This window comes from Cetorhinus maximus, chromosome 6 (assembly GCF_964194155.1).
Source record: "Cetorhinus maximus chromosome 6, sCetMax3.hap1.1, whole genome shotgun sequence".
Classification (NCBI taxonomy): Eukaryota; Metazoa; Chordata; class Chondrichthyes; order Lamniformes; family Cetorhinidae; genus Cetorhinus; species Cetorhinus maximus.
Genome location: NC_135884.1, coordinates 107,617,865 through 107,637,806, shown reverse-complemented (window position 1 = coordinate 107,637,806; position 19,942 = coordinate 107,617,865). Strand labels below are relative to the sequence as shown.

The following is a 19,942-nucleotide window of genomic DNA, read 5'->3' as shown; positions in this document are numbered from 1 at the left end:
ATTCCCTTCCTGACATCATGAAGCTCTACTCCAGTGGTATCATGAATGCACACACATACCACTCAATCTAGATTCCGATCTTTTTCAATATTGACCCTTATCTTGTTTCCTTGTTTCATCATTTCAGTTTTTGATATACCTTTCCCATTCTACAAGTATGTCTTTATTTTTCACTATCTTATAGCCTCTTATTATCTTCCCTTGTTCCAATGCCCTAAGAATTGGGATGCTCATCTCCTGCTCCAACGACATTGCCAGGTGTCAACCTTTCCTCTCCTAAATTGCCCAGTACATGACACATGAAGCCATTTGGATATCATGGCTAGAAATTCAATGTCACTACATCGGTTTTTCAGGCACTAAACAGGTTCCTAGGTTTCTAATATGGCAGGCAAAAAGGGTGCATTTATTACAAGCTGGAAGTGTGCCAGTCACTATTTTGCTACAAGCACAGAAATAGGTGCTAGGAGTCTTATGTCTGTCTGAGGCTTCCTGTGCAAAACTGGATTCCTCAGAGTGCAGTTGGAGCAAGCAAACTGAACTCAGGAAAACCAGTCTCCATGTTGCCTAACCTGTAAAGGGACAGCTCGAGGTCACTACCAAAAGGCAAGTTTAAAAAAAAACTTACCTGATTGTGCAACTAGGAGGCGCAAAATCCTCCCCAGGTTCTAAATTATAACATGGTTTGCTGCTGCTTGTCCTTCTTCATCGTCTTCTTTTCCAATTGACTCCTCCCAGTAATTTTCCCTTCCCCTTTAAGCACTTACATGAGGCTGCTGTCAAAATTGCAACAGCCCAAAATTCTAACTCTTTGCTGGCATCACACAGGACACCCAAGAGGTGTTCACAGTTTGCTTGTCTGACTTAAACAATCCCCGAGGCCTAATATCAGGTGCATCCCGAGACTACACATTCCAGCATAGGAATCCCTGCCCCCCCCCACCTCTTATTGTTGCCTCCAATGTAGTAACTCTTGAAGTCCTATTTTTTGATCCAGTGACTAACTTACTTTGCAAGACCTCAAATGTTATTTGTTCCAATATGGATCATGACTGCTTTTTGCTGCCATCTCTGTCTTTACAGAAACTTTTCCACCTATTCTTGTGATGCCTATTCGTCTAGCATACCTTATGTACAGAACCAATGAACTCCATAGTAGCAATGGGCTGGATTTTACAGCCGCATATCAGGTTGGCCACCCCGCTGTGCTTATGTAAAATATGGCGAGATGACATTTGTTGGCAATCTGACATCATCCCGCCAAACTCCAATAATAAGGAAGGCGAGCAAGTGTCAAAATAGGAAGCCCGTCTACCCTTTTAAAAAGATACCGAGCTTGTTAAAAAGCTCAGTGATTGCAATTATTTCGTGCCCACTTCATTTTTCGCTAGTCACAAAGGAAAAATGTTGAGAGTGAATAACACCATTTATGAGGCGGCACAAGGGCAGATGAAAAGGCCTGCAAACAGGACCATGGCTGCATGTAGCAGCAGAGTCTGCTGCTGAAGGTGGCAGTGTTTGGCTGTTAGTAGACTTTATTTCTTCAGTTTTTATAGGCTGACATAACAATTAAGCCAAGAGAGTGAGATGGAAGGGGATCTTTAAATTGGTGGTCGTAACCAACTTCTGGTTCACGGACTAACCCCATTCCTACCAGACATCTTGCCCTAGATACCCAATTGGGCAGAGGCCCCCCCCTTCACAATGCTAATTGGCCACTTATTGGCCAGCTGATGGCTGATTCGACGTGCTGAAATAGCAAGGGGGGGAATGAGCGGGCTAAACACTTCCCGGTCTGCCTCCCTTCCCCACCAGAAGCCGTAAAATCCAATGGGACATTGACAAAAAAAATCTCAAAAAAATAACTTATTGTAACCACACAGGGATGTCAATCAAACAAAGTCAACAGTTCTCTCCAGCTGTCCAAACAAACTCCCACTCAGATAATCCTTTTATGTATATGGCTCTCAGCCAAGCACGCATAATGAGGTTTGGCTCATTAGACTCAAGAGACTTGCTCAACAGATTTGATATTTTGACACAGGACAGTGTGTTCAAACATGGAGGATCTATTATGATCCACATTTTGTACTCTGGCACATCACAACAGTTGCCCACAATACGATCCTTGTGTGTCTAATTTAAAAATTTAGATAGTCTGACTTCCCATCTACATCAAAATCTGGCAAGAATCAAATTCTCCTTCCTCTCTTTATATGTGTTTTAAGAAAGGAAGCCTCCCATTGAACTGCATTTCAATGACGAACCTCCTCAAAAGCTGAAATTCTGTTAAGGTTAAGCTCCGCGTTCTTTTGGATTTTCACACTTCATTCATCCCTCAAAGCTTGAGATTCATTTAGTAAAACTTGTCTGTTTTTCCTTTTACAACAGCAACAACAATCACAGGCAAATTAGTTGATACCACACATTGAAATGTATGGCCAAGCAACAGGTCTCAAAAAAATATTGATCTAAAGTACTGAGTCCCAATATTGACTCCATTGTTGTTCAAGGCAGATTGTTGTGAATAAGGATTCAACAATATCGGGATCCCATATGGAATCAGTTTAAGTAAAATGTCTTCTTAAAATTTTTCATGCAAAATCTCCCTAACAGAAAAGGGAAGAAAGGAAATGTAAGTTTTAAAATAGCGATCAAAATGACTTCTGTTTATGGTAACAGGATGTTACAGAGACATAGAATCATGAAACAAGACTAAATCTCTACTTGCACAAGGCATTGAAGGGTACAATCAGTACCAGCTGATGTTCAATAATGGCTTTAATCAGTAAGCCCTGACCATTTGGATCACTGATACCATAAAAGGAAGAGATTATGAAGTAAAACTAATGGATACACTGATCAAAGTATGTTGTGGTAATGACTAGCAGGTGCCTCCAACCTTGCAATCCACCAATTCCAGCCAGGTTCATGCCTACATCCTTCACAGGGAGGTCTCCTGCTGTCTCATCAGCTAAGCCCGACATGGTCTGTGAAAGAAAGAGGACAAATTACATTTGAGTGTTTTTTAATCCACGCCTTGTACCTTAACATTTTAGGATTTTATCGCTAAACAGATGGGGTCATCTTACTTTTATGGCTTTTCCTGAGAGAGAATCTGTGTTTTGAAGCTGAGGTTATTAAAGTAATCAAAACATATTGTGAATGTTTCAGAGTGGTGATAAAAAAAACTTAGTTTAATCCTTACGCTGTCTGAAACTTTTCATCTGTGACTCAGATAAATTATGATACAAAGCTTACAAGCACTTTGTTCTGCTTTATGAAATAACTAACTCCAGCTTTAAAGACTTTACCACCTGTTCCACATCTGGGCACTTACACTCAAGTAAATTTGTTAAATATTTGCCAACCCAGGTGTTTCTTCCTTTACAAGATGTTTTACCTCATGCTACTGCTCCTGCAAAGTCAAAAATATGCACCCAGTGTTGAAATTTACACAGTAATTGGCAATTGTAATTAAAGGTTGCAATAACACACAAATATTGTTTCCATGAAAAAAACTATTTTCAAACATTAATCACATTGCTCACAGTAATAATACACTTTAATGACTAAAGCAGTTAATTTATCACGTAATCATAAGTAGAGCTGCTGGTGACATAATATTATTAGCAGCAATGGATTTTTGTGGTAACAGAAACATTTTAGATTCTTGATACTTTCCAGATCAACTTTGTCAAGTAGAATAATTAACATGGACTGGAGCTACACAGGAACAAAAATTGTGGTGAAAATTGTCAGCCTTTTCAAAAATACACCAACTTACAATCTCGATAGGTTGTCTGAATATGATGTTAAAACACAAATACTGACTGATGAGGAAGGCCTTTGGTGCATCTTAATTGACCCAGCTAAAAAGTTGCTAGGAGGTCCTCCATTTCAGCATTCAGTTGTTTCTTAAAAGGTTCCAAGATTTTTACCTCCATTATTCTTCCTGGAAGCCTATTCCATATACTTAACACTTGGTGAACAAAAATGTCCTGATAGCAGTTCGAATTTTACCTTTTGATAGTTCAAACCCGTGCTAATCTCATGATAGAGCTTAAAGTAATATTCTTAAAGTAATATTTTTTCCATTTATTTAACTTTCATATATATCTCGATATGATCATCTTTCACTTGACTTGTTTCCCAAAGTCTCTCCAGTCTTTTTTTTATATATATAGTCCAGCCCTTTGACAATAACAGTAAGCCACATGGCTCTTCCCTGCAGCCTTGTGTCCTGGAACTAGAATTTAATGCACTACTCAAAGTGCAGACTGACCAGAGCACTGTACAGTTTGATTGTGACTTTTTCGAGTTTCCATTCTCCAGTCTGGTTATGTAGTTCAACATTTATAATTATTAAGTCTGTGGCTTGTTCCTGTTTACAAACAGGGATTTAATATGTTAATATATATTGAATACACAGGCATGGGTGTCAATTTGTTGAGCTATGTCCATGATAGCCAAATGGATAAAAGTCTGATCTAACTATTACAGACCACACAAACTAGTGGATAACTATAATTGCAGTTAAAGGAAATGCAGGCTATATTTAATGTGGGGAAAGCTCAGCAGGCCCAGCAGCACCTGCAGAGAGAGAAACAAAGTTAATGCTTCTAGTCCAATACGGCTCTTCCTTGGATCTGAAGAAGAGTCATATTGGGCTCGAAACGTTAACTCTGTTTCTCTCTCCTCAGATCCTGCCAGACCTGCTGAGCACTTCCAGCACTTTGTTTTTATTTCAGACCTCCAGCATCCGCAGTATTTTGCCTTTGATATTAAATGCAGCTTTGTTTCAGTACACCATCAAAAAATTTGGAATAAAATTCTGTAACTGAATTCATACAGGATGTATTTGTGCGAGGCCAGTTGGAAGAGCAGCCTACTCCAACTCTGTGTTTTAGTGTCACCATGTAAATGTAATTCAGCAAATGTGTTCAAGGTTTATATTATGTTGAGAGTTCAAGAGAAGCATTTTTGTTGTATTTAAAATAATGAATGCATCTGTTGTCCAAGTGGTAGAGGTCACAGGTTTGGAAAGTGCCTTGGTGAGTTGCTGCATTGCATCTTGTAGGTGATACACACTACTGCAACTGTGCATCGGTGGTGAAGTAAATGTTTAAGGTGGTGATGGGGTGCCAATCAAGCGGGCTGCTTTGTCCTGGATGGTTTCAAGTTTCATGAGCGTTTTTGGAGCTGCAGTCAACCAGGCAAGCAGTGAGTATTCCATCACACTCCTGACTTGTGACTTGTAGATGGTGGACAGGCTTTAGGGAGTCAGGAGATGAGTTACTCGCAGCAGAATTCCCGACTTCTGACCTGCTCTTATAGCTCCTCTATTTATATGGCTGGTCCAGTTCATTTTCTGGTCCATGGTAACTCCCAGAATGTTGATAATGGGGCTGATACCACTGAATGTCAAGGGAAGATGGTTAGATTTTCTCAGTCAGGTGGTCAGTGCATCGCACTTATGTGGCATGAATGTTACTTGCCACATCAGCCCAAACCTGAATGTTGTCCAGGTCTTGCTGCATTTTGACATGGACTGCTTCAGTAACGGATGAGTTGCGAATGGTGCTGAACATTGTACAACCATCAGCAAACATCCTCATGTCTGACCTTATGATTGTTGGAAGGTCATTGATGAAGCAGCTGAAGACGGTTGGGACTAGGACACAACCCTGAGGTACTCTTGCAGCATGTCCTGGGACTGAGGTGACCAACAACCACAACCATCTTCCTTTGTGTTCGGTATGACTCCAACCAGTGGAGATTTCCCCTGATTCCCATTGAGTTCAATTTTGCCAGGGCTCCTTGATACCACACTCAGTCAAATGCTGCCTTGAAGTAAAAGGCAGTCACTTTCACCTCACTTCTTGAATTCATCTCTTTTATCCATTTTTGGACCAAGGCTGTAATGAAGTCAGGAGCTGAACAGCCCAGGTGGAATCCAAAATGAGCATCAGTGAGCAGATTATTGCTGAGTAAGTGGCGCTTGATAGCACTGTCAAAGGCAACTTACATCACTTTGCTGATGATCAAGAGTAGACTATTGGCGCTGTAATTAGCCAGGTTGGATTTGTCCTGATTTTGTTGACAGGACATACCTTTTTCACATTGCCAGGTAGATGCCAGTGTTGTAGTTGCACTGGAACTGCTTGGTTAGGGGCACGGCTATTTCTGGAGCACAGGTCTTCAGTACAATTACAGAAATGTTGTGAGGGTCCATAGTCTTTGCAGTATTCATTCAGCCATTTCTTGATATCACGTGGAGTGAATTAAATTGGCTAAAGACTGGCATCTGAGATGCTGGGGACCTTGGGAGGAAGCAGAGCTGGATCATCCACTCGGCACTTCTGGCTAAAGATGGTTGCAAATGTTTTAGCCTTGTCTTTTGCACTGATATGCTGTACTCATGGTGATGGGGATAGTTGTCCACCACCATTCACAAGGGGATGTGGCAGGGCTGCAGATCTTACATCTGATCTGCTGATTGTGGGTTCGCTTAGCTGTCTATCGCTTGCTGCTTACATGGTTTGACATGCAAGTAGTCCTGTGTTGTAGCTTCACCAGGTTGACACTTCATTTTTAGGTATGCCTGGTGCTGATCCTGGCATGTCCTCCTGCACTTCATTGAACCAGGGTTGATTCCCCTGCTTGATGGAAATGATAGAGTAGGGGGTATGCCGGGCCACGAGGTTACTGATCGTGGTTGAAAATAATTCTGCTGCTGATGTCACAACGCCTCATGGATGTAAATAAATAAATTGGTGGGTGGTTGGTAGCCCAGAAGACACAGGTTTAACATAATTTGCAAATTAACCCAAGAAAACATAAGACAAATTTATTTTGTGGGGCGTTGTTATGGTCTCGAAGACACTGCTTGAAAGGGTGACGATGGAGATTCAGTAGCAATTTTCACAAGAAAATTGTATATATACTTGAAAAAGGACAAATTTGCAGGCTCTGGGGCAAGAGCAGGAGAGTGGGGTTAAATAAATAGCTCTTTATTCTTAAAGGCTTTTTTAGTAATGGTAGAGATTGAATTTTAGCTAAAGCAGCTGTACCTTGGAAGTTGGTATAGTATTCCTGAAGTTCCAGCTTGAGACTGAGTGTAAGAGGTCCACAAAACAATAATAGTTTGCATTTATATGGTGGATCTAATGTAGAGAACTATTCCACAATGTGCAAAGAGGAAGAAAGGAATAAATAATGAACTTTGTGCAAGTGTAGAGAGGGGAGTGAAGATGTCAAAGAAATGGGTTTTTAGAAGGCTTTTAAAAACAGAGATAGAAAGTTCAATTGCTTTTGTGAGGAAGATCAGAGGGTATGGCTGAGATCTCGAAGTTATATCAATGGTGGAGCAAGGGCGGGCATAAAAGATCACAGTCACATGATGAAAGGTCATAGCATAGGCAATATAGGGGTTTTGGTGGATGCGCAGACATGGAAATAAAGCAGGGGAGGTTGGATCCATACAGTAAGACAAATCTGACAAGCCATTATGATCAATACAGTTTAAATTAAATCAGTATGAATTACACAGAAAAAAATGCTCAAGTATGCCCTCGAAGAAGCTCTGACGTTTGCTCTAAAAAATTTAAAGTTACAATTTATTGCACTATGATTATGTTTTCCAATTGAATATGGAATATAGTTTCATCTCCAAACTGATTGCAAATGGCAAACTTTAAAGAATTATAACTTCCCAAGAATTATCAGATTTGTAAACTGTGCACAGGATCAGGACATTCTGCTGTCACATTTTCCACTAAGCTACTGTTTACAGACTCAGATTTATTTACCTACTTGTAAGCTTTTGTGCAATACTACATGCAAGTTGTTTTTAAGGTCATTGACCACATTTCAGTTCAAAAAGTGGATTAGAATCAACAATTTGGGATTGGACTCTTTTGACACAAGTGGTGTAATATGCTATGTGACTTAGCACTCAACAATATTCACTGAAAAGCTTTAAGCAAGGAAAGGCCTATGATCATTTTGAGCGACAAACCAAGTGCTTAACTAGAAAATTATGGGGCATTCTGCAATCTTCCACAGAAAACGTTTTGGATTACTTTGCAAGCCTGACTTCTATACAGGCTAAGTGCAGTAAAACTGTGCTGCTAAATCTGGCAGCCAGACTCTTGTACATTTGATCTGCACATTCAAAAACAGTCACATAAAACTTCCTGTACGGCATGACGATATTATTCCCCTCGAGTAAATTATCGTAGCCAGTAAAATTTTAAGCTATTAACAACTATGTGGGATTTATCCAGAAGGTCTCTGGCAACAGTATCAAAGTGTCTATTGATAATGATCATTTGAATAACAAGAAAAATTGTGAAAATAGTTAGGCTGAACATTTCCTGTAAAGCACGAACAAATTTATATCTACTACACAGATGTTCAAAAGTCTATTAAAACATAAATGATTACTAGTCATTGACATCCTAATCTAGCCCAAGAGCTCATGATAAAATACTTGTGCACCTGCAGTACTTTTCCTTTTGGATTTACTGTCATCCTTCAGTTACTTATTCATTTGTAGGTGATCATTACACTTTATCAACTACAATTACTGAACCCAAAATAACTTCATATTTCAGAATGTTTAAGAACCCTGCTCCCTTAAGAGGGTAGACATTAGACCATAGGAAAGCCTTCCAGATCAACAGCGTGGCACCGTGAAGCTCATTTCATATCCGTGCTACAGAAGGGTCTTATCATGTTGCAGTTCATAATAATTCATCTAAATCAGGGCTTCCAAAACGTTTTCTTTCCAAAGCACCTTAGACAAGTCTAAGTGTGGAAAATAATTTCCTGCACCAAAAAATGCAAGTATACACACATCAGGTAAACCAAGAATTAGCTCAGTTGAGATGCTCCTGCCTACCCCTTGCAGTCCGGTAATGTGCCGACAATTAATTTCAAGGTTTACACAAGAATATTGCCCATACAGGCAAAGTTGTGACGTCTGTAGACCTGTACACCAGCGAAGAGCAGAGAAAATTGTTAAGGGGAGGAGAATAGAGCTACCATCTATTGTGCATTATTTCCTGTAAGTAATAAAACTAAATATTCCTTCATACTGTACGCTATGCAGTGTAAGTGAATTCAAATCTGGCACCAAAAATGTTTGCAATCTACTCTTCTATCATTTTGATCAAGTCTTGACACAGCCAATGTCTTTTAAGCAGTAGTTATACAGAGAAATAAATGCATTTACCCTGCTTTCCCTTTGGGTAAATCTATCCATCATTCTCGTCTCTCTGTAAATTGTGAAGGAAAGGGCAAGATTTTAACATGTATCTAGCCATAGCCACCATCATAGATGATTCATTATATAAACAGGAGAGGAGCCAAAGTAGACATTGATACCTTAGAAGCAGTGACAGGAGAAGTGATTGTGAAGAATAAGGAATGACAGGGATGTTGAACAAGTACTTTGTGGCTGTCTTCAAAGTAGAAGATACAAATTAAACACCAGAAATAAAGGGTAACCAAGTGGTGAAAAGGAGTGAAAAACTTAATTTAATTATATCACCAGAAAACAAAATTGGAAAAATTTAAGGGACTAAAAGCCAACAAGTCTTCAGAAGCCGTTGGCCTATGGTTCTAAAAGAGGTTGCTGCAGAGGTAGTGGAAGGACTGGTTGTGATATTCCAAAATTCCTTAGATTCAAGTAAGTTTCAATGGATTGGAAGTTAGCAAACGTAACTCTCCTGTTTTCTCTCTCCCTTCATTCTTGAATAGCAACCAGAGGTCAGATAGCCTGTCAGACATCACAGTCATCGGGAAAATGCTGAAATTAATTATTAAGGAAGTCTTAATGCACTAGAAAATCATATTACGATCAGATAGAGTAAACATGGTTTTATGAAAGGGGCATCATATTTGACAAATGTATTAGTTTTTTGAAGACGTAAATAGTAGGGTAGATATTGGGGAGCTAGTAGATGTAGCATACTTGGTATTGTGAAGGAAAACTCAAGATTTTTACATGTATCATAGACACCATCATAGATGATTCATTATATAAACAGGAGAGAAGCCAAAGTCGACGTCGATACCTTAGAAGCAGTGACAGGAGAAGTGATCATGAAGAATAAGGAAGTAGCAGAGACGTTGAACAAGTACAAGCCTATATTCTTTGGAGTTTAGAAGAATGAGAGGTGATGTCATTGAAACATACATGATTCTGAAGGGACTTACAGGGTAGACACAGAGGTTTCCAAAAGGCCTTTTCCCTGTAACCCTGTGCATTGTTTCTATTTAGATAATCATCCAATGCCCTCTTAAATGCCTCAATTGAACCTGCCTCCACCACACCTCCAGGCAGTGCATTCCAATCCCTAACTACTCGCTGTGTGAAAAAGTTTTTTCTCACCTCGCATTTGCTTCTTTGTGCAAAACTTTAAAATTGTGCCCTCTGGTTCTCGATCCGTTTACATGCAAGAACAGCTTCTCCCTATCTACTCTGTCCAGACCCCTCATTATTTTGAAAACTTCTATCAAGTCTCCTCTCAGCCTTCTCCTCTCCAAGGAAAACAGTCTCAACTTCTCCAATCTTTCCTTATAACTGAAGTGTCTCATCCCTGGAACCATTCTCATAAACCTCTTCTGCACTCTCTCCAATGCGTTCACATCCTTCCTATAGTGTGGTGCCAGAACTGTACACAATACACCAGCTGAGGTCTAACCAGTGTCTTATATAAGTTCATCATAACCTCCCTGCTCTTGTACCCTATGCCCCTATTAATGAAGCCTAGAATACTATACGCTTTAGAAACAGCTCTCTCTACCTATCTTGCCACCTTTAATGACTTATGTACATATAACTCAGGTCTCTCAGCTCCTACACACCCTTTAGAATAGTATCTTTTATTTTATACTGTCTGTCCATGTTCTTTGTACCAAAGTGTATCACCTCACACTTCTCTGCATTGAACTTCATCTGCTACATATCTGCCCACTCCACCAATGTCTTTTTGAAGTTCTACACTGTCCTCCTCACAGTTTACAATTCTCCCAAGTTTTGTGTCGACTGCAAACTTTGAAATTGTCCCCTGCACACCAAGATCTAGATCGTTTATATATATCAGGAAGAGCAAGGGTCTCAATACTGACCCCTGGGGAACTCCACTACAAACGTTCTTCCAACCCCAAAAATACCCATTAACTATTAATCTCCGTTTCCTATCCCTCAGCCAATTTTGTATCCATGTTGCTACTGCCATTTTTATTCCATGGCCTATAACTTTCCCCACAAGTCTGTTGTGTGACACTGTATCGAACGCCTTTTGGAAGTCCATATACACCACATCAACGGCCTTGCCTTCATCAACCATCTCTGTTGCCTCTTCAAAAAGACTCCAGCAAATTAGTTGCACACAATTTTCCTTTAACAAATCCAAGCTGGCTCTTCCGAATCAATCAAAATTTTTCCATGTGACTATTAATTTCATCCCGAATAATTGTTCCTAGAAGTTTCCCCACCACCGAAGTTAAACTGACTGGTCTGTAATTGCAGGGAAGATCCTTACAACTTTTTTTGAACAAGGGCCTAATGTTTGCAATTCTTCAGTTTTCCGGCACCTCTCCCGAATCTAGGGAACATTGAAAGATAAATGCCAGTGCCTCTGCAATTTCCACTCTCACTTCTTTCAATATTCTTGGATGCATCTCAACCCGTCCCGGTGCCTTATCAACTTTAAGTACCGACAGCTTATCCAATATCTGCTCCTTATCAATTTTAAACCCTTCTAATAACTGAGTTTCCTCCTCTGCCACCATGGCCTGGGCAGCATCTACCTCGTAGGTAAAGGCAGATGCAAAGTATTCATTTAACATCTCAGCCATGCCTTTTGCCTCTATATGTAAATCCCCTTTATAGTCCCTAATCGGCCCTACTCCTTCTTTTAGCACCTTTTTACTACTAATGTGCTTATAGAATACTTCGGGATTTCCTTTTATGTCAGCGGCCAGTCTTTTTTCATAATCCCTCTTTGCTTTTTCACATCCCTTCTAAACCTTCTGTATTCAGCTTGGTTCTCAATTGTATTTGCTACCGGACGCCTGTCATAAGCACACTTTTTCTTCTTTAACTTAATTTCTATCTCCTTTGTCATCCAAGGAGCTCCGGATTTGTTTGTCCTACCCTTCCCTTTTCAGAGAACATACCTTGACTGTGCCCAAACCATCTCCCCTTTGACGGTAGCCCATTGTTAAGCTCCTGTTTTTCCTGCCGACCTTTGGTTCCAGTCTAACCGGCCCAGCTCCGTTCTTGCCCCATTGAAGTCTGCTCTGTGCCAGTTGATTATCCTTACTCTGGATTGACCAATATCCTTTTCCACCGTAATCCTAAATCTTATAGGACAATGATCACTGTCCCCTAAATGTTCCCATTAAGCCAAAGATTAAGCCAAATTCTAGTTCTTTATTTACATGAATAAGCTACCTTACAGTTGCGTTCAAATCACTCAGAATTGCCAAAATGATGAAAATGACTGCACAAACTGTATTATAAGCTTTCTTGTTTCATATCTTTAAGAAATTACCGTACAAGCCTGCAAATCATTGGTGAATTACAGGCCACATCTCATAATTAAAAACTGCTAAAATAATAAAAATGAATTTGTTTGGATAAGAATAGCAACTAAATTTTGCAACTGTAGTTAAAACATTAATGTATTTTTTTTAACCAATCTAAATACTCCTTTCCTTGCAAAGATCAGCATTACGCTGCACTACAGTCCTTTATCTTCTCATACAAATTATGAGGTTCAGTAACAAGCTTAAAACTCCTGGGAATAAGGCAAGAATGCTTCTTTTAGCCCATGTGGTAACAGGAATGACAACCACCAATGGGTTGAAAATGCCTATTTCAGTTACAGGGCAACAGTCTATGTTAATCTACAAAATTAAAAGCAATGGAGCCATGTTATAGGGAGTTCGGACAAAGAGATACCATCACCAGAAAACAGATGCACAAAACAAAAATATAATTAAAACAATGATGTGTATTTGCTATGAATTTATGTACTTAATAAATGATACAGGGCTGGATGTAGCTGGAGAAATAACAGCGTGTTAAACAATCTGGCCATTATTAACGTGCAAATCAGCCAGCAAACTCAGGGGATTAAGAGATATGCAGAAATTGAAACTCCAGGACTTCTGGTCAATATTCACCGATTCGCCATTTGCTCGTCAGAAATGGCATCTCCCTCTTAGTCACCCTGTTATTTTTAAGGGCTTGCTGGATTTGCACATTAATTACCCAATAAGCTCCCTGCAGAAAGTTTAGTTTGGTAACTAAGAATGTAAGTATATTTTTATCAATGAGTATTGTTAAAGGAAGCCAATCAATCTTTCTGGCCCATTATGGGAATAATTCCACATGTTCATTTTAATTTCTGCATGTAGTGAATTGTTTTTAGAGATTTTAGAAGTATCAAATTTTTAAGTTCTTTCATATTTTTCTTACTTTCCCTTTGTCTCTTTTCTTCCTCCTTCTTAATCCAGTCTTCTTTTCTGTCTCTACTTCTCTTTTTGTACTTGGTTTGATTGTAATGCACCCAATCTAATCACCTTCCTTCTGTTGTTCCTGTTTCTTTCTTAAACTTTATATTTCATTTGTTTAAGATGATGCACTGCTGGTTCCACCTTTAACTAAGGGCCTAGATGCTCCACTGCTCTTGCCACACTTATCAGTTCACACTTCCAACAGGTTACATACAGCAAGCTTTTTTCAAGTTGAAAGGTACAGGAAAAAATTAACAACATTTACTCCAGTTCCAGCAACATCCAGCCCAAAGCTAAAACTAGTGGGATTAAAGGAATAAAAGCAAAATACTGCAGATGCCGCAGATCTGAAAGAAAAACAAAGTGATGGAAAAACTCAGCAGGTCTGCCAGGATTTGTGGAGACAGAAACAGAATTAATGTTTTGAGTTTAATATGACTTCTTCAGTTCCGAAGAAAGGTCATATTGGACTTGAAACATTAACTCAGTTTGTCTCTCCATGGGTGTGGCCAGCCCTGTTGAGTTTCTCTAGCACTTTCTGGGATTAAAGGAATGTACGTAAATGCAAGATAGAGAAAATAAATAGGCAACAAAAGATATCAGGGTCGGCAATTCCTCTATATGTGTTCTGTAGCCTTATTTAACTGTTTATAAGTAGGAAAGTAAACCTCTATTACCCTGGAAAATGATTTTAAAATGATCTTTAAAAAGGCTTTTGCAAAATCAAAATAAGATGTTGTCTTTCCAATGCACTGCATTCCTCAGACATTAAATACAAGGTCACATTGTGGTTTGCACAGCAATGTCAGGTGATCAAGATAACATTATGTACGCTATTCAAGAGTTTATTCACAGGCACTTGGGCTGGATTTTCGCTGCTGTGACCAAGTCTGAATGGAGGCGGGCAACTTAAAGAAAACGGTGCCAATGTCATGTGTGATAACATCCTGTCTCTGTTCGCGATGTTAAAATTTTCGTGAGGGCTGGGGGGGTTGTGAGAGAAGGGTAGGCCTGCAAACTCACCCACACTCTTGTTGAGATCAATTGAGGTCATTAAGGTGCTCGTTAAAAGCCCAACCTTTTACGCGTCTTGATTTCTCTTGGAGGCGGCCGGCGTTCAGGAGCTGTTTGCCTCAGGCTGGCTGAGGGCAGGTGTGGACTAAGTTGGGTGAGAGTCAGTGAGGCAAGAAAAATTTTTGGTGGTAAAAGTCAAAAGACTGATTAGAGCTGAAAGGATTTAACTGTTTCAAGGGAAAAAAAATGCAGCTGCCCAACACAAGTTAGGGGAAGAATTAGCATTAAGTACTTTGCCACTTCGGGGGCGGCGGCACGGGGAGCAGGTGGGGGGGCGCGGACATCACCTTTCTAACATCGCATTAGCATTGCAGCAGTGGGCAAGGATATTTAGGCTCCACCTGGGTCCAAGAAATATGCAGCTGGAAATGGGTGCTGCACCCTCAGGAATTTGAGGCCATTGGAGAGGAGGAGCAGCAACACCCATGAAAGAATAAATAAAAACAAGAAGAGTTTCCTTCATGTGGGTGTACACTTTCCTGGCAGCTCCCATGACTCTTTTCATTCTTTGCCAGTCTCGCCTTCTGCAGCTATTCAATTACCTCCAGGTCTGAATTTTGTGCACGTTGTGCATGCACAATCAGCAGGCCTGTAAGTGGATGCCATATCCGCTCCTGCTCATGATTGCAAGCTGAACCTGATTTCACGCTGGCTGGCTAATTAAGGGCCGGCCAGCATAAAATGTGCGCTGACAGTGGCTCAGCGCTGCTGGCAGGGGCAGGAGAGTGGCGGGCACCGGGGGCGTGGAGGGGACTTTAGAAACAGCACAGACAGCTCCCTGAAGGCAGCAAAGAGGTGGTGAGGAGCCTCAGGAAGCTGTTCAAGAAAGACTTGAAACATTTTGAATTGGCAGGAGTTATGACCTCAACAGCTGCTGGGCACACCAGGCGGGAGTGGAATGCTGGTGGCACTCTGCCCCCCCACTTCTCTGACAACTGCCTGCATGCAGGCAGAGTGCCCGGTGGGAGATCCTCATGCTGTGAGATGGCAAGAGGAGGCTACCTCACCAAAAGGAGGAGGCCTGGACGGAGGTGGCTGCCCAGGTGAGTGGGCATGATGTTGTTGTGCGCTGCACATGGATCCAGTGCTGGCAAAGGTTCAATGATCTTCTGCATTCCGCAAGGGTGAGTACTGACTTGGCATGGAACTGTGTATTGATGTCTTGGAGGGTGGCCATTCTTCATCGCACTCAGAAGTGAGAGATGCAGAGTGTCAAATAGCACATATCTCTGTGCCGGCCAAGGCAGCGAGACATGCCCGCTTGGCTTGGGTGCGCACAAGGGTGAGGTGTCTCAATCTAACTGGCACCTCAACCTGGGTCTCCGGGGGGAGGTGGGGAGGAGGTGGGGAGGAGGTGGTGAGGCTAATATGGTGTGGCAGGTAGAGGGTGGACTAATGAAAGAGCACTTTTGTTTGTACAGAAGAGAATCCATAATCTGCAGGAGCGCACACAGATGGGTGGTGGGGTGGCCAACCTCCTGATTCTTTCAAAGTTTGAGATGGATGCCTTCAACATGGAATGCGAGCGTGGAGCAAGGTCCACAGGTCACTGAAAGGCAGGGGTCTAGGAGGAAGGTAAGAGTCGATTGGACAGATGAGAGGCTGGGGGACTGTCAAAGAGATGAATGATCATAGCAGCTCCAATGGGAAGTTCAAACCAAGAGACCCCATTACTCATTAAATCACATTGCCTCAGTGAGGCAGTTGTCCATTGTGACAAACAATAGTCATGCATGCACAGTCACTTTGTAATGACGTTATCAACTGACATATTCTCTTCCTCCCTTAGATGCACCATCCTCATGACGCCAGAGATCCTGAATACCCTCTCTTAATATCCAGGGAGAAGCCGTGGACAGAAGCGCCCGCGTCACATCCTCTCTCTGAACCAAGCACCAGCGCAGTCACAGGCACATCAGTCAGCAATAGTGTGTCGGCTCAGATGGTAATGCATAGTGGTGAGGACACAACGCCCTCACATGAGGGTTGGCGGAGGCAGAGAGTGCCCAGGGTGTTGGCAGTTGGAGGACTGCTGGAGACCAGGGCCATGCTGAGGCAGAGGATGAGCCTCTTGTGTCATCCTTCAGGCAGCAGATGCTGGATATCTAGCAGGATGCACAGAAAGATCTGGCGGCGATCCCTGACGGTCTGTGTGCCATGGTTTCTGTCTTGAAGGAGTCCATGCGGTGCATGAGCACTGTGTTGACCCAGGGCTCCGAGTGCACAGCCTCCTCCAAGCAGAGAGTGATGTGACTCTCATGGAGACGCAGCTCCAGGAACAGAATTAGGGGCTTCTGAGGTTACACTCGGACCTGTATGCCCACACACTGGCAGTGAACTCAGCAGGTCAGTGTGAGAGATGAGGCACATACTTCCTATGCTCGGTGCCCTTCCATCAATGGTCAGCAGGGAGGTTCAAACCAACCTCACGCTGGCAGACGAGCTGCATGTCACATCTGCGGGTTCCTCTCAGGGTGGTCCAGATGAACGCAGCAGCTCCTCCACCTTTCTGCCAGTGCCTGTCGCATCTGATGAGGCTGCGCGACTGAGGAGTGCCCAGCCATAGCACTGGACGTCCCTCCCAGGCAGTGCCTGCACAGGCTCCGCTGGCCAGAGGATGGCCACTAAGGTCATCAAGACATCAAAGTCAGCAGGCTGCCTCTAACGCCGCTGCCAGCGAGGGGAGGGGCACCAAGATACAGCACTCGCAAGCAGAAGTTTAAGGCACTATAAACAAAAGAGGGGTTGTCATGGGTGATATAACTTTAATTACTATGTCTACTATGTACAAATTGTGCTAACAGGACCACGATATAAAGATCTCATTATGTGTCATGGCCTGATCGTGCTCCATGTTTTTCATAGGTGATGGGGGTGGAAGTGGCTTGTGTCAGACAGGAAGGGCTGCAAACTTTACGTCATTACTTGACATAAGGGTGACAGGATTGCTTCATCAGGAACGTTCAGTAAGGTGACATCACCCTTGCCCTCACTTTCAAGCCATGCCTTAGATGCCTAGCTGAAAGAATGAAGAATCAAGGCCTCCCTGCCTCCCATAATGTTCCTCACTTCCACATCCACACCCTTACCCATGGCCTCCTCTGGCTCCTCCTCAGACCCATCACTTGAGCTGTCCTCTGCGGCCTGTGGAGTTGCCTTGCTGCCTTCATCCTCCAATGGGTCCCCCCTTGACAGAACCAGGTTGTGTGCTGCGCAGCACACAACAACAATATGCAAGACACGTTCTGGAGGATATTGACATGCTCCCCCTGATTGAGTCAGGCAGCGGAACCTCATCTTGAGGAGCCCAATGGTCCTCTCAATTACCGCCCTTGTTGAGCCATGACTTTGATTGTACCTCTCCTCTACTTCTGTCCTTTGGTGTCTGAGTGGTGTCATGAGCCATCTTTTCAGGGGATAGGCTTTGTCACCCAGGAGCCAACCATCCAACCAAGCTAGAGCGACAAAGAGCCTTGGTACCTGAGAGTGTCGCAGGATGTATGCATCATGGAAGCTGCCAGGGTACCTGGCGCAGAGCTGCAAAATCTGAGTCGTGCGGTTGCAAACAATCTGGACTTTCAGGGAGTGGAACACCTTTCTGTTGATGAAGGCACCCGGCTCACCTGCTGGCGCCTTAATGGCCACATGCATGCAATCTATGGCTCCCTGGATGCAGGTGAACCCAGCAATTGCAGTAAAGCCTCTGGTTCGCTCAGCCTGGCTGGCTTCGCCAGTCTGAAAATGAATGAAGTTACTCACCAGTCTGAACAGAGCGTCAGTAACCAGCTTGATGCATATTTGGGCAGCAGATTTGGAAACACCACACAGATCTCCCATTGACCCTTGGAAAGAACTGGAGGTGAAAAAGTTCCGGGTTACTGTAACCTTAAGAGCCACCGGCACAGGGTGGCCACCTACACAGTTTGAGGCGATCTCTGGGCTAATGATCTGGCATATGGAGGTCGCAGTGTCCCTCGAGAGGTGGAGCCTCCTTCAGCACTGGGCCTCAGACATGTCCAGGTAGCCAGAGCGCTGCGTGCAGACTCTGGCTGCAGGGTAATGGTGTCATCTGTGGACCCTTCTGCCTTGCACTTCCTGTTGGCCCTGCACCCACTCTGGCTGCATCTCTCTTCCCACAGGTCACACTCTGGGATGCTGCCTGCGGACAGGCCTCCTCTCCCTTCTGGCCCTCTGCTCCTCTTTGGAGGAGGTCCCCTCAGCAGAGTAGACATTTGCTGAAATACAGGTGGCACAGGACACTGCACCGAAGGAAAAACTTAGCAGAAAGCTTCCGAGAAAGCTTGTAACCCAAAGAGTACTCCAGGAAACACAGAAAATGCAATGAACTATGTGAAAACCACCTCCAACAAACTCACAGCTAAACTCCTGTCTATTCAAATTGCCAAGGTTCTGGTTGCCTTTTATCCCGCCCTGGATCGAGCTTCAATTAAAAACGTGATAGCTGCCTGGCTGAGTGGCCCATGCGCTGAGTGTTAAATCACACAGGCCACGTAAAATTCTGGGCAATTGCCTTTTAATGGGCTTAATTGTCCCTTTAATTGTTGGTGGGCATAATTCTGACTCCCGCACATGCCTGCTGACCATAATATTGCGCGACGGTGCAATGGCGTTGAGACGTCTGCCCGACGTCTTCTTGCGCAAATTCAGGACTGCCACACACCTGCTCCAAAGGCATAAAATTCTGGCCCAAGTCTGTGGAGGGATTCTAGGGGACAAGGGTTATCCTTTGAGGAGATGGTTTCTCACTCCTCTATGAGGGACACAAACAGAGGCTCAGAGCATTATAATGAGAGCCATCTGCTTACTAGAACCGACTTGGAGCAGGTCATTAGGCTGCTTTTGTTGTCTGGATTGGTCAGGTGACACCATGCAATACACACATGCAAAGGCCTCTCAAATGATAGTGGTCTGTTGTGCCCTTCACAACATGGCCCTACAAAGAGGAGTGCACCTTGAAGATGCAAAGAAAGTGGAAGGGCTGATCTCATTGGAGAAAGAAGAGGAGCAAGGCATGGGAGAGAATAGGGCAGAAACAAGGCTAGTGGTAATGGTGGCTAGCTTGAACAAAGGCCCATAGTTGTATAAATGCATGAATAGATAACTATAGTACAAAGCTTTTCTAGGCTTTTCATTTAACCTTGTTTAATTAAGGAAAAGATGAGGCAAGGATAATTGATCAAAGCCAGAAGATACATGCAAAGGCTCAAGAAGCTAATGGTGGTTAATGGCATTAAAGACAGGATTTTCAACCCAAGATTTAGACAAGAAAGTCGATGCTTCATAGGGTATTATGAATTAAAATAAATTATAG

The 19,942-nt window shown here is 42.7% G+C and overlaps 1 protein-coding gene across 8 annotated transcripts in view; it reads right to left on the bottom strand.

The window, feature by feature from the left end:
- rpgrip1l (RPGRIP1 like) overlaps positions 1-19,942 on the bottom strand; it is a 300,654-nt gene that overhangs the window by 253,696 nt on the left and 27,016 nt on the right. For all 8 annotated transcript variants that reach the window (XM_078544267.1, XM_078544272.1, XM_078544269.1 and 5 more), the window contains exon 2: positions 2,903-2,990. In XM_078544267.1, the coding sequence (XP_078400393.1) occupies positions 2,903-2,987 (85 nt within the window). In that variant the 5' untranslated portion in view covers positions 2,988-2,990. The remainder of the gene's footprint in view (positions 1-2,902; positions 2,991-19,942) is intronic.